At 48.2% G+C, this 15935-nt stretch overlaps 1 protein-coding gene across 1 annotated transcript in view; it reads left to right on the top strand.

The window, feature by feature from the left end:
• Positions 1-15935, top strand: part of LOC135551622 (protein CBFA2T1-like) — an 80409-nt gene that overhangs the window by 33472 nt on the left and 31002 nt on the right. Inside the window, 3 exon segments of the mRNA XM_064982812.1 lie at positions 294-577; positions 6251-6336; positions 12086-12281. Coding sequence (XP_064838884.1) covers positions 294-577; positions 6251-6336; positions 12086-12281 — 566 coding nt within the window.

Here is a 15935-nt window from a genome sequence, read left to right as displayed (position 1 = left end):
TCTCCTCCTTCTCCTCTCTATTCCTTCTCCTCCTCCTCCTCTCTATTCCCTCCCCCTTTCCTCCTCCTCTCTGTTCCCTCCCCCTCCTCCCTCTCTATTCCCTCCCCCTTTCCTCCTCCTCCTCTCTATTCCCTCCCCCTCTCCTCCTCCTCCTCTCTATTCCCTCCCCTTCACCCCCTCCTCCTCCCCCTTTCCTCCTCCTCCTCTCTGTTCCCTCCCCTCCTCCTCCTCCTCTCTATTCCCTCCCCCTCTCCTCCTCCACCTCTCTGTTCCCTCCCCCTCTCCTCCTCCAGAACCAAAGTGAACGGTTTTGACAGGGATGGCCCCCTGCACCTGGAGACCTCCAGTAAAAGACCATGTACGATCAGCCCGGCAGGCCAAAGGTTCAGCCCCTCCAACGGTCTCTCCTACCAACCTAACGGCCTGGCCCATGGACACCCCACGCCGCCCCCTCCCCCGCCCCCACAGCACTACCGGCTGGATGACATGGCCATCACACACCATTACAGAGACTCACCACACTACCGCCACCCCAACCACAACCACCGCGAGCTCAGGGAGAGACCACGGCCACTGGGTAAGGACGGAAGAAGAGGGTTAGAGTTGGGGAAAGGGGGGACGGAGGGATGGAGGAGGGATGTGGAGGACTGAGAAGAATAGAAGATGGGGAGGGAATGTAGGAATAGGGTCAACCGTAGCTGTCCATCCTGTAAGAGGTCCAGATTTTCTACCCACAAACCAGAGAGGTTATTTTAATACAGGGAGAGGAGATGTTTCCAGAGTGGATCTGTGTCCATGAAGCTTAATGACTAGCTACATGTGTCCCTGATCTAACAAAAACTTTGCTACATTTAGCATGTCTGGACTGTGATAGAGGGAGGGAGGGAGGGAGGGAGGGAGGGAGGGAGGGAGGGAGGGGGAGGGAGGGAGGGAGGGAGGGAGGGAGGAGGGAGGGAGGGAGGGGAGGGAGGGAGGGAGGGAGGGAGGGAGGGAGGGTGGTTGTGCCAGATATGGAATAGGGTTCTATAGGGCCCTGGTCAAAAGTAGTGCACTTGACAGGGGATAGGGTGTCAGAGTGGTGTATATAGGTGGCAGGGAAGTCAACCACCGGCCTGAGGAGAGACATATGGAATGAGGGGTTAATACGGTAGGGATAGGGACAATAGTTGGTAGCTGTAACGTATAACATACCTCGTTCACTCTCCTCATGACTTTAAACGTCCCCACAAACCGTGGACCCAGCTTCCGGCAGGGCAGGCCGAGGGGCAGGTTTCAGGTCGAGAGCCAGACCCTGTCCCCTGGTGCGAACACCGGGGCCTCACTGCGGTTACGGTCTGGCGCAGTACGGTGCGCTGAAGGTGGACGTGGGCTGCCTCCCAGGTATCCTCCACGTGCCGGAACCACCGCAGGAGCCTTGGACTCTGATGCCAAAGAGCCGGCTGAGCCCTAATACAGAGAAAGGGGAGGGGCGAGTTCTGGGCTCATCTCTGCCCAGGGCACGAATGCTGCCCACTCCCCCGGCCAGTCCTGGCAATAAGACCGCAGAAACCTACCCACATCCTGGTTAACTCTCTCCACCTGCCCATTACTCTCAGGGTGAAACCTACCCACATCCTGGTTAACTCTCTCCACCTGCCCATTACTCTCAGGGTGAAACCTACCCACATCCTGGTTAACTCTCTCCACCTGCCCATTACTCTCAGGGTGAAACCTACCCACATCCTGGTTAACTCTCTCCACCTGCCCATTACTCTCAGGGTGAAACCTACCCACATCCTGGTTAACTCTCTCCACCTGCCCATTACTCTCAGGGTGAAACCCTGAGGTAAGGCTGACCGAGACCCCCAGACGTTCCATGAACGCCTTCCAGACCCTTGAGATGAACTGGGGACCCCGATCAGACACTATATCCTCAGGGACTCCGTAGTGCCGGAAGACGTGTGTAAATAGGGCCTCCGCGGTTTGTAAGGCCGTAGGGAGACCGGGAAAAGGGAGGAGACGACAGGACTTTGAAAACCGATCCACAACGACCAGGATCGTGGTGTTACCCTGTGAAGGTGGAAGATCAGTTAGAAAATCCACTGACAGGTGCGACCACGGCCGTTGTGGAACGGGTAAGGGTTGTAACTTACCCCTGGGCAGGTGTCTAGGAGCCTTGCTCTGGGCGCACACTGAGCATGAGGAAACATAAACCCTCACGTGGGCCACCAGTACCTCCCATCAAGACAGCGCATCGTCCAACCTATCCCAGTATGAGCAGAGGAGGGTGACGTGTGAGCCCAATAGATCAGCCGGTCGCGGACAACAGACAGAATGTACAGATGCCCAGCGGGACACTAGAGGGTAGCAGGCTCTGCATGTGACGCTCGCTCAATATCCGTGTCCAGCTCCCACACTACCGGCGCCACCAAACAAGAGGCTGGGGGTATGGGAGTGGGATCCATGGAATGCTCCTCTGTGTCATACAGCTGGGACAGTGCGCCTGCCTTAACGTTCTGGGAGCCTGGCCTATAAGAGAGGGTAAACACAAAACGGGTGAAAAACGTGTCCCACCTTGCCCAGTGAGGATTCAGTCTCCTCGCCTCCCGAATGTACTCCAGATTGCGATGGTCAGTCCAGATGAGAAAAGGGTGTTTAGCCCCCTCAATGTCTCCATGCCTTCAAAGCCTTGACGACAGCCAACAGCTCCCGGTCCCCCGCATCATAGTTTCTCTCCGCCAAGCTGAGCTTCTTCGAAAAAAAGGCACAGGGGCGGAGCTTCAGTGGCGTACTTGAGCACCGAGAGAGCACTGCTCCTATCCCAGCTTCGGATGTGTCCACCTCCACTATGAACAGCAATGAGGGATCCGGATGAGCCAACACATGAGCCGAGGCAAACAGAGCCTTCAGGTGCCTAAAAGCCCTGTTCGCCTCAGCTGACCACTGCAAGTAGTGAAGTAATAGGAGCAGCACGGCTGCAATGCTCACTCTCCATCTCCACTGGAAATCCGATGCTGATGGAAGGAGACGGACTGTTGGAAGAACAGGCATTTCTCAGCCTTGACGTACCAAACATTCTGCGCACCAGAGACACATGCTCAGAATGTCATCAATATACACCACTAACCAGGGAAGGCCCAGCACCACGGGAGAATCAAGGAAAAGACTCATCCTTTCCCCGTTACCAAAGGAGCGGTGGCCTCCCTGATGGTCGACTAAGGCGTAAACAGGGGAAAGGCACAACCACAGGAACACTTTATTAATGAAATTCCCAGCCGCGCCTGAATCTACTAGCGCCTTATGCTGGGAAAGCGGGGAAAATACAGGAAAAGTGAGAGAGACAAACATTAGTGCAGCAGAGGGCTCTGGATGGGAATGGTGCCTACTCACCTGGGGTGATGCCAGAATGCCCTGCCTGCCTTCTCTATTCCCAGAGGAACCAACCCTGCACTGACCAGCAGTGTGACCTCTGAGGCCACTGATGGTGCACGAGCGGAAACCCCCTCTGGTCTCCCTGCGCATCACCCCTCCCAGCTCCATGGGTATCAGTGAGGGGGTATGGGAGGATGGAACAACCAGACTGCAATCTGGATGTCTGCGAGTAGCCAGCATGTGGTCCAGCAGATGGACAGGTCCACCAGCTGGTCGAAGGTGAGGGTGGTGTCTCTACAGGCCAGCTCCCGACAGACGTCCTCGCGTAGACTACAACGATAATGGTCGATCAAGTCCCTGTTGTTCCATCCAGCGCCGGCAGCCAGGGTCCTAAACTCTAGCGCAAACTCCTGGGCGCTCCTCGTCTCCTGCCTCAGATGATAGAGGCACTGACCCGCCGCTCTTCTTCGGATGGGTGGTCGAATACTGTCTTGAAATGGCAGGTGAACTCCTCAAAATGGTCCAACGCTGCATTCTCTTCTCCACACACAGCGCTGGCCCACTCCAGGGCTTTCCCGGTGAGGCATGAGACGGGGGCGCAACTCTTCTCACGGTCCGATGGAGCTGGGTGGACCGTGGCCAGGTACAGGCTTAGTTTGAGGAGGAAACCATGGCAGCCGGCAGCATCTCCGTCGTACCCCTGTGGTATGGATAGATGATCCTGCTGGGTTCAGGCGGGATAGGGGCGCTCAGGGGAGACCCCGGTTGTGCTGGTGGAGGCGCTGGAAAAACTCCCAGCGGTCCATATTCTGGACAACACGACCATGGCGGCGCTCAGATTGTAAATCATTTCCATATGTTCCATGAAGCGCTCCTCCACCTCCATGGCCGGGGTACCTTCTCCTGCTGACTTCATGTTTTGTCAAATATTCTATCAGAGTCATGTGTATAGGTGGCAGGGAAGTCAGGCGTAGGAGAATCAAACTTAGTGGAATGGATTTGTTTAATAACTTGAAAACAAACATAACTCCAAAACCATGAATACAATAAAGCAAAGTGTGTACGAGGACCGGACACGCACCAATACAAAACAACACGAATACTGAACAACAAACAATCTCTGAAAAGGACATGAGGGGAAACAGAGGGAATACACAACAGGTAATGAATGGGATTGAAAACAGGTGTGTAGGAAGACAAGACAAAACCAATGGAACATGAAAAATGGATAAATGATGGCTAGAAGACCGGTGTCGTCGACCGCTGAGCATAGCCCTACAAGGAGAGGCATCGAATTCGAAGTTGTGACAATAGGGTGACATAGGGCCCTGGTCAGAAGTAATGCACTATATAGGGAATATTCAGTCTCATTGTGGGACATTGATGATGGGACATTGATGATGGGATGCATGGAAGAGAGTCTGGTTGTGGGACATTGATGATGGGATGCATGGAAGAGAGTCTGGTTGTGGGACATTGATGATGGGATGCATGGAAGAGAGTCTGGTTGTGGGACATTGATGATGGGATGCATGGAAGAGAGTCTGGTTGTGGGACATTGATGATGGGATGCATGGAAGAGAGTCTGGTTGTGGGACAAATGGCTTATTTGATCTCTCCATCTTTCGTCTCTGTCTTCATTGATGTAGGGAACAGTGGAGAGATGATGGAGGGAACAGTAGAGAGAGGATGGAGGGAACAGTGGAGAGAGGATGGAGGGAACGGTGGAGAGAGGAGGGAGGGAACAGTGGAGAGAGGAGGGAGGGAACAGTGGAGAGAGGATGGAGGGAACAGTGGAGAGAGGATGGAGGGAACAGTGGAGAGAGGATGTAGGGAACAGTGGAGAGAGGAGGGAGGGAACAGTGGAGAGAGGATGGAGGGAACAGTAGAGAGAGAGGCTGGAGGGAACAGTGGAGAGAGGGAACAGTGGAGAGAGGGAACAGTAGAGAGAGGGAACAGTGGAGAGAGGGAACAGTAGAGAGAGGGAACAGTGGAGAGAGGATGGAGGGAACAGTGGAGAGAGGACAGAGGGAACAGTGGAGAGAGGATGGAGGGAACAGTAGAGAGAGGGAACAGTGGAGAGAGGATGTAGGGAACAGTGGAGAGAGGATGGAGGGAACAGTGGAGAGAGGATGAGGGGACAGTGGAGAGAGGATGGAGGGAACAGTGGAGAGAGGATGGAGGGAACAGTAGAGAGAGGAAGGAGGGAACAGTGGAGAGAGGATGGAGGGAACAGTGGAGAGAGGATGGAGGGAACAGTGGAGAGAGGATGGAGGGAACAGTGGAGAGAGGATGGAGGGAACAGTGGAGAGAGGATGGAGGGAACAGTGTAGAGAGGATGGAGGGAACAGTAGAGAGAGGAAGGAGGGAACAGTGGAGAGAGGATGGAGGGAACAGAAGAGAGAGGATGAGGGAACAGTAGAGAGAGGAAGGAGGGAAGCCTGCAGAGAGGATGGAGGCAACAGTGGAGAGAGGATGGAGGCAACAGTGGAGAGAAGATGGAGGGAACAGTAGAGAGAGGAGGGAGGGAACAGTGGAGAGAGGATTGAGTGAACAGTGGAGAGAGGATGGAGGGAACAGTAGAGAGAGGATGGAGGGAACAGTGGAGAGAGGATGGAGGGAACAGTGGAGAGAGGATGAGGGGACAGTGGAGAGAGGATGGAGGGAACAGTGGAGAGAGGATGGAGGGAGCAGTGGAGAGAGGATGGAGGGAGCAGTGGAGAGAGGATGGAGGGAACGGTGGAGAGAGGAGGGAGGGAACAGTGGAGGGAGGATGAAGGTAACAGTAGAGAGAGGATGGAGGGGAACAGTGGAGAGAGGATGGAGGGAAGACAGGGCATTCGTATCTTTCTCCACAAACTTTAACTCTCTCTCCCCCCCTCTCTCCTGATTGATGAAGGAATGCACGGGGCTCGTCAGGACGAGGTGATTGACCACCGGTTGACAGACAGAGAATGGGGGGAGGAATGGAAGCACCTTGACCATGTAAGAAAAGTAATAACATTTTTATTACTATACCAACTGTCTGTACCTGTATCTGTACCTGTGCCTGTACCCGTACCTGTATCTGTATCTGTATCTGTACCTGTACCTGTACCTGTATCTGTACCTGTACCTATATCTGTATCTGTATCTGTACCTGTACCTGTACCTGTACCCCTACCTGTATCTGTATCTGTACCTGTATCTGTACCTGTGCCTGTACCCGTACCTGTACCTGTACCTGTACCTGTACCTGTACCTGTATCTGTATCTGTACCTGTATCTGTACCTGTACCTATACCTGTATCTGTACCTGTACCTGTACCCCTACCTGTATCTGTATCTGTACCTGTATCTGTACCTGTACCTGTACCTGTACCTGTATCTGTACCTGTACCCCTACCTGTACCTGTACCTGTATCTGTACCTGTATCTGTACCTGTATCTGTTTCTGTACCTGTATCTGTACCTGTACCTGTATCTGTACCTGTATCTGTACCTGTACCTGTACCTGTACCTGTATCTGTACCTGTACCTGTACCTGTATCTGTACCTGTATCTGTACCTGCATCTGTACCTGTAGCTGTATCTGTACCTGTACCTGTATCTGTACCTGTACCTCTAACTGTATCTGTACCTGTACCTCTAACTGTATCTGTATCTGTACCTGTGTCTGTACTATGTACCTCTAACTGTATCTGTACCTGTATTTGTACCTGTACCTGTATCTGTATCTGTACCTGTACCTGTACCTTTACCTGTACCTGTATCTGTACCTGTATCTGTACCTGTACCTGTACCTTTACCTGTATCTGTATCTGTACCTGTACCTGTACCTTTACCTGTACCTGTATCTGTACCTGTACCTGTACCTGTACCTGTACCTTTACCTGTATCTGTACCTGTATCTGTACCTGTACCTGTATCTGTACCTGTACCTGTATCTGTACCTCTACCTGTATCTGTACCTGTATCTGTACCTGTACCTGTACCTGTATCTGTACCTGTACCTCTAACTGTATCTGTACCTGTATCTGTACCTGTGTCTGTACCTGTACCTCTAACTGTATCTGTATCTGTATCTATACCTGTACCTGTATCTGTACCTGTACCTCTAACTGTATCTGTATCTGTACCTGTATCTGTACCTTTACCTCTATCTGTACCTGTAACCATACATGTATCTGTACATGTACCTGTATCTGTATCTGTATCTGTACCTGTATCTGTACATGTACCTGTATCTGTATCTGTACCTGTATCTGTACCTGTACCTGTACCTGTATCTGTACCTGTATCTGTACATGTACCTGTGTCTGTACCTGTATCTGTACCTGTATCTATACATGTACCTGTACCTGTATATGTACCTGTACCTGTATCTGTACCTGTACCATGTCTGTACCTGTACCTGTGTTTGTACCTGTGCCTGTACCTGTATTTGTACCTGTACCTGTGTCTGTGTCTGTGTCTGTATATGTGTATGTGTCTGTGTCTGTACCTGTACCTGTGTCTGTACCTGTACCTGTGCCTGTGCCCGTACCTGTATTTGTACCTGTACCTGTGTCTGTATATTTGTATGTGCCTGTGACTGTACCTGTACCTGTGCCTGTACCTGTACCTGTGTCTGTGTCTGTATCTGTATCTGTGTCTGTACCTGTACCTGTGTCTATATATGTGTATGTGCCTGTGTCTGTACCTGTACCTGTATCTGTAGCTGTACCTGTATTTGTACCTGTACCTGTGTCTGTACCTGTACCTGTATTTGTACCTGTGCCTGTACCTGTATTTGTACCTGTACCTGTGTCTGTAACTGTACCTGTACCTGTACCTGTATCTGTGTCTGTGTCTGTATCTGTATCTGTGTCTGTGTCTGTATCTGTACCTGTACCTGTATATGTATATGTGTCTGTACCTGTACCTGTATGTGTCTGTACCTGTGCCTGTACCTGTATCTGTGTCTGTGTCTGTGTCTGTATCTGTATCTGTGTCTGTGTCTGTATCTGTACATGTACCTGTATCTGTATATGTGTCTGTACCTGTACCTGTATATGTGTCTGTATATGTGTCTGTACCTGTATCTGTGTCTGTGTCTGTGTCTGTATCTGTATCTGTACCTGTACCTGTATCTGTATATGTGTCTGTACCTGTACCTGTATATGTGTCTGTATATGTGTCTGTACCTGTGTCTGTGTTTGTATCTGTGTCTGTACCTGTATCTGTGCCTGTACCTGTATTTGTACCTGTATCTGTGTCTGTATCTGTGCCTGTACCTGTACCTGTACCTGTATCTGTGCCTGCGTGGCTTATAGAGAGTGTGTTGGTACATGAGAGAGTGTGTTGGTACGTGAGTTGAAAAAGAAGCAGTACAGTATGTATGTATTAGGAAGCCAAATATGTGCATGCAATTCATTTTTGCAGCATACAAAACCTGTGTTCATACTTTAACAGACAAAACTACAGCCCCAGCAACAGGCAGGAGGCTTGGCTCTACAGGTAACAGTGCAGTGTGAGAAAGTGACAATAAAGACTAATTTATACCGTTTTTAAAGAACGAGAACACACATTGGCCAACCCGCATACTTGAGTCAAGTGCATAACTGCAAGGGGCTCTGGGTAAGAGTGTCTGCCAAATGACTCAAATTTAAATAATTGCAGTTCTGCAGATATCTGCAAATGTTTGCTACGTAACAACACGGGGTGGCCATGTTTCTTAGTTATTTCTAGTTGATGTGCTGTGTATTGTGTAGGGTATGAATGAGGCTTTATAGGAGTTTAGGAGCAGTACCTTCCCCCTAAAACAGTACCTACCTGATACACTACCTTCCTCCTAATACAGTACCTACCTGATACAGTACCTACCTGATACAGTACCTTCCCCCTGATACAGTACCTTCCCCCTGATACAGTACCTTCCCCCTGATACAGTACCTTCCTCCTGATACAGTACCTTCCCCCTGATACAGTACCTACCTGATACAGTACCTTCCCCCTGATACAGTACCTTCCCCCTGATACAGTACCTTCTCCCTGATACAGTACCTTCCTCCTGATAGAGTACCTTCCCCCTGATACAGTGCCTACCTGATACAGTACCTTCCCCCTGATACAGTACCTTCCCCCTGATACAGTACCTTCCCCCTGATACAGTACCTTCCTCCTGATACAGTACCTTCCCCCTGATACAGTACCTTCCCCCTGATACAGTACCTTCCCCCTGATACAGTACCTTCCTCCTGATAGAGTACCTTCCCCCAAATACAGTACCTTCCCCCTGATACAGTACATTCCCCCTGATACAGTACCTTCCTCCTGATAGAGTACCTTCCCCCAAATACAGTACCTTCCCCCTGATACAGTACCTTCCCCCTGATACAGTACCTTCCCCCTGATACAGTACCTTCCCCCTGATACAGTACCTTCCTCCTGATATAGTACCTTCCCCCAAATACAGTCCCCATGAGACAGTACCTTCCCCCAAATACAGTACCTTCCCCCAAATACAGTACCTTCCCCCTGATACAGTACCTTCTCCCTGATACAGTACCTTCCTCCTGATAGAGTACCTTCCCCCTGATACAGTGCCTACCTGATACAGTACCTTCCCCCTGATACAGTACCTTCCCCCTGATACAGTACCTTCCCCCTGATACAGTACCTTCCCCCTGATACAGTACCTTCCCCCTGATACAGTACCTTCCTCCTGATAGAGTACCTTCCCCCAAATACAGTACCTTCCCCTGATACAGTACCTTCCCCCTGATACAGTACCTTCCCCCTGATACAGTACCTTCCTCCTGATAGAGTACCTTCCCCCAAATACAGTACCTTCCCCCTGATACAGTACCTTCCCCAAATACAGTACCTTCCCCCAAATACAGTACCTTCCCCCTGATACAGTACCTTCTCCCTGATACAGTACCTTCCTCCTGATAGAGTACCTTCCCCCTGATACAGTGCCTACCTGATACAGTACCTTCCCCCTGATACAGTACCTTCCCCCTGATACAGTACCTTCCCCCTGATACAGTACCTTCCCCCTGATACAGTACCTTCCTCCTGATAGAGTACCTTCCCCAAATACAGTACCTTCCCCCAAATACAGTACCTTCCCCTGATACAGTACCTTCCCCCTGATACAGTACCTTCCCCCTGATACAGTACCTTCCTCCTGATAGAGTACCTTCCCCCAAATACAGTACCTTCCCCCTGATACAGTACCTTCCCCCAAATACAGTACCTTCCCCCAAATACAGTACCTTCCCCCTGATACAGTACCTTCCCCCTGATACAGTACCTTCCCCCTGATACAGTACCTTCCTCCTGATACAGTACCATCCCCCTGATACAGTACCTACCTGATACAGTACCTTCCCCCTGATACAGTACCTTCCCCCTGATACAGTACCTTCCTCCTGATACAGTACCTTCCCCCTGATACAGTACCTACCTGATACAGTACCTTCCCCCTGATACAGTACCTTCCCCCTGATACAGTACCTTCCCCCTGATACAGTACCTTCCCCCTGATACAGTACCTTCCCCTGATACAGTACCTACCTGATACAGTACCTTCCCCTGATACAGTACCTTCCCCCTGATACAGTACCTTCCCCCTGATACAGTACCTTCCCCTGATACAGTACCTTCCCCTGATACAGTACCTTCCCCCTGATACAGTACCTTCCTCCTGATACAGTACCTTCCCCCTGATACAGTACCTTCCCCCTGATACAGTACCTTCCCCCTGATACAGTACCTTCCCCCTGATACAGTACCTTCCCCCTGATACAGTACCTTCCCCCTGATACAGTACCTTCCCCCTGATACAGTACCTTCCTCCTGATACAGTACCTACCTGATACAGTACCTTCCCCCTGATACAGTACCTACCTGATACAGTACCTACCTGATACAGTACCTTCCCCCTGATACAGTACCTTCCCCCTGATACAGTACCTACCTGATACAGTACCTTCCCCCTGATACAGTACCTACCCCCTGATACAGTACCTTCCCCCTGATACAGTACCTTCCCCCTGATACAGTACCTACCTGATACAGTACCTTCCCCCTGATACAGTACCTTCCCCTGATACAGTACCTACCTGATACAGTACCTTCCCCTGATACAGTACCTACCCCCTGATACAGTACCTTCCCCCTGATACAGTACCTTCCCCCTGATACAGTACCTACCTGATACAGTACCTACCTGATACAGTACCTTCCCCCTGATACAGTACCTACCTGATACAGTACCTTCCCCCTGATAGAGTACCTTCCCCCTGATACAGTACCTTCCCCTGATACAGTACCTTCCCCTGATACAGTACCTTCCCCTGATACAGTACCTTCCCCTGATACAGTACCTTCCTGATACAGTACCTTCCCCCTGATAGAGTACCTTCCCCCTGATACAGTACCTTCCCCCTGATACAGTACCTTCCTGATTCAGTACCTTCCCCCTGATACAGTACCTTCCCCCAAATACAGTACCTTCCCCCTGATACAGTACCTTCCCCCTGATACAGTACCTACCTGATACAGTACCTACCTGATACAGTACCTTCCCCCTGATACAGTACCTTCCCCCTGATACAGTACCTACCTGATACAGTACCTTCCCCCTGATACAGTACCTTCCCCCTGATACAGTACCTTCCCCCTGATACAGTACCTTCCTCCTGATACAGTACCTTCCCCCTGATACAGTACCTTCCCCCTGATACAGTACCTTCCCCCTCCTCAGCTGCTGAACTGCATCATGGACATGGTGGAGAAGACGAGGCGTTCTCTCACCGTGCTGCGGCGCTGCCAGCAGGCCGACAGGGAGGAGCTGAACTACTGGATCAGACGATACAGCGACGCGGACGACCTGAAGAAAGGAGCCAGCAGGACCCAGAGCAGACAGCACAGTCCTACAGGACAGGACGACCTCACTACAGGTATAACTATCTACATTATAGTACCAGTTAACAGACAGGATGACCTCACTACAGGTATAACTATCTACATTATAGTACCAGTTAACAGACAGGACGACCTCACTACAGGTATAACTATCTACATTATAGTACCAGTTAACAGACAGGACGACCTCACTACAGGTAGAACTATCTACATTATAGTACCAGTTAACAGACAGGACGACCTCACTACAGGTAGAACTATCTACATTATAGTACCAGTTAACAGACAGGACGACCTCACTACAGGTATAACTATCTACATTATAGTACCAGTTATCCGACAGGATGACCTCACTACAGGTATAACTATCTACATTATAGTATCAGTTAACAGACAGGACGACCTCACTACAGGTATAACTATCTACATTATAGTACCAGTTAACAGACAGGACGACCTCACTACAGGTAGAACTATCTACATTATAGTACCAGTTAACAGACAGGACGACCTCACTACAGGTATAACTATCTACATTATAGTATCAGTTATCCGACAGGATGACCTCACTACAGGTATAACTATCTACATTATAGTACCAGTTAACAGACAGGACGACCTCACTACAGGTAGAACTATCTACATTATAGTACCAGTTAACAGACAGGACGACCTCACTACAGGTATAACTATCTACATTATAGTATCAGTTAACAGACAGGACGACCTCACTACAGGTATAACTATCTACATTATAGTACCAGTTAACAGACAGGATGACCTCACTACAGGTATAACTATCTACATTATAGTACCAGTTAACAGACAGGACGACCTCACTACAGGTATAACTATCTACATTATAGTACCAGTTAACAGACAGGACGACCTCACTACAGGTAGAACTATCTACATTATAGTACCAGTTAACAGACAGGACGACCTCACTACAGGTATAACTATCTACATTATAGTACCAGTTAACAGACAGGACGACCTCACTACAGGTATAACTATCTACATTATAGTATCAGTTAACAGACAGGACGACCTCACTACAGGTATAACTATCTACATTATAGTATCAGTTAACAGACAGGACGACCTCACTACAGGTATAACTATCTACATTATAGTACCAGTTAACAGACAGGACGACCTCACTACAGGTATAACTATCTACATTATAATACCAGTTAACAGACAGGACGACCTCACTACAGGTATAACTATCTACATTATAGTATAGTATCAGACAGGACGACCTCACTACAGGTAGAACTATCTACATTATAGTATAGTATCAGACAGGACGACCTCACTACAGGTAGAACTATCTACATTATAGTATCAGTTAACAGACAGGACGACCTCACTACAGGTATAACTATCTACATTATAATACCAGTTAACAGACAGGACGACCTCACTACAGGTATAACTATCTACATTATAGTATAGTATCAGACAGGACGACCTCACTACAGGTATAACTATCTACATTATAGTATCAGTTAACAGACAGGACGACCTCACTACAGGTATAACTATCTACATTATAGTATCAGTTAACAGACAGGACGACCTCACTACAGGTATAACTATCTACATTATAGTACCAGTTAACAGACAGGACGACCTCACTACAGGTATAACTATCTACATTATAGTACCAGTTAACAGACAGGATGACCTCACTACAGGTATAACTATCTACATTATAGTATAGTATCAGACAGGACGACCTCACTACAGGTAGAACTATCTACATTATAGTACCAGTTAACAGACAGGATGACCTCACTACAGGTATAACTATCTACATTATAGTATAGTATCAGACAGGACGACCTCACTACAGGTAGAACTATCTACATTATAGTACCAGTTAACAGACAGGACGACCTCACTACAGGTAGAACTATCTACATTATAGTATAGTATCAGACAGGACGACCTCACTACAGGTAGAACTATCTACATTATAGTATCAGTTAACAGACAGGATGACCTCACTACAGGTATAACTATCTACATTATAGTATAGTATCAGACAGGACGACCTCACTACAGGTAGAACTATCTACATTATAGTACCAGTTAACAGACAGGACGACCTCACTACAGGTATAACTATCTACATTATAGTACCAGTTAACAGACAGGATGACCTCACTACAGGTAGAACTATCTACATTATAGTACCAGTTAACAGACAGGACGACCTCACTACAGGTAGAACTATCTACATTATAGTACCAGTTAACAGACAGGACGACCTCACTACAGGTAGAACTATCTACATTATAGTATCAGTTAACAGACAGGACGACCTCACTACAGGTAGAACTATCTACATTATAGTACCAGTTAACAGACAGGACGACCTCACTACAGGTAGAACTATCTACATTATAGTACCAGTTAACAGACAGGACGACCTCACTACAGGTATAACTATCTACATTATAGTACCAGTTAACAGACAGGACGACCTCACTACAGGTATAACTATCTACATTATAGTACCAGTTAACAGACAGGACGACCTCACTACAGGTAGAACTATCTACATTATAGTACCAGTTAACAGACAGGACGACCTCACTACAGGTATAACTATCTACATTATAGTACCAGTTAACAGACAGGACGACCTCACTACAGGTATAACTATCTACATTATAGTATCAGTTAACAGACAGGACGACCTCACTACAGGTATAACTATCTACATTATAGTACCAGTTAACAGACAGGACGACCTCACTACAGGTAGAACTATCTACATTATAGTACCAGTTAACAGACAGGACGACCTCACTACAGGTATAACTATCTACATTATAGTACCAGTTAACAGACAGGACGACCTCACTACAGGTATAACTATCTACATTATAGTATAGTATCAGACAGGACGACCTCACTACAGGTAGAACTATCTACATTATAGTACCAGTTAACAGACAGGACGACCTCACTACAGGTAGAACTATCTACATTATAGTATAGTATCAGACAGGACGACCTCACTACAGGTAGAACTATCTACATTATAGTACCAGTTAACAGACAGGATGACCTCACTACAGGTATAACTATCTACATTATAGTATAGTACCAGTTAACAGACAGGACGACCTCACTACAGGTAGAACTATCTACATTATAGTACCAGTTAACAGACAGGACGACCTCACTACAGGTAGAACTATCTACATTATAGTATCAGTTAACAGACAGGATGACCTCACTACAGGTAGAACTATCTACATTATAGTACCAGTTAACAGACAGGACGACCTCACTACAGGTATAACTATCTACATTATAGTACCAGTTAACAGACAGGACGACCTCACTACAGGTATAACTATCTACATTATAGTACCAGTTAACAGACAGGACGACCTCACTACAGGTATAACTATCTACATTATAGTATCAGTTAACAGACAGGATGACCTCACTACAGGTATAACTATCTACATTATAGTATCAGTTAACAGACAGGACGACCTCACTACAGGTATAACTATCTACATTATAGTACCAGTTAACAGACAGGATGACCTCACTACAGGTAGAACTATCTACATTATAGTATCAGTTAACAGACAGGATGACCTCACTACAGGTATAACTATCTACATTATAGTACCAGTTAACAGACAGGACGACCTCAC

The sequence above is a fragment of the Oncorhynchus masou genome, chromosome 13 (assembly GCF_036934945.1).
Source record: "Oncorhynchus masou masou isolate Uvic2021 chromosome 13, UVic_Omas_1.1, whole genome shotgun sequence".
NCBI lineage: Eukaryota > Metazoa > Chordata > Actinopteri > Salmoniformes > Salmonidae > Oncorhynchus > Oncorhynchus masou.
Note: the sequence above shows the minus strand (reverse complement) of the source record. Positions and strands in the feature narration are given on the sequence as shown.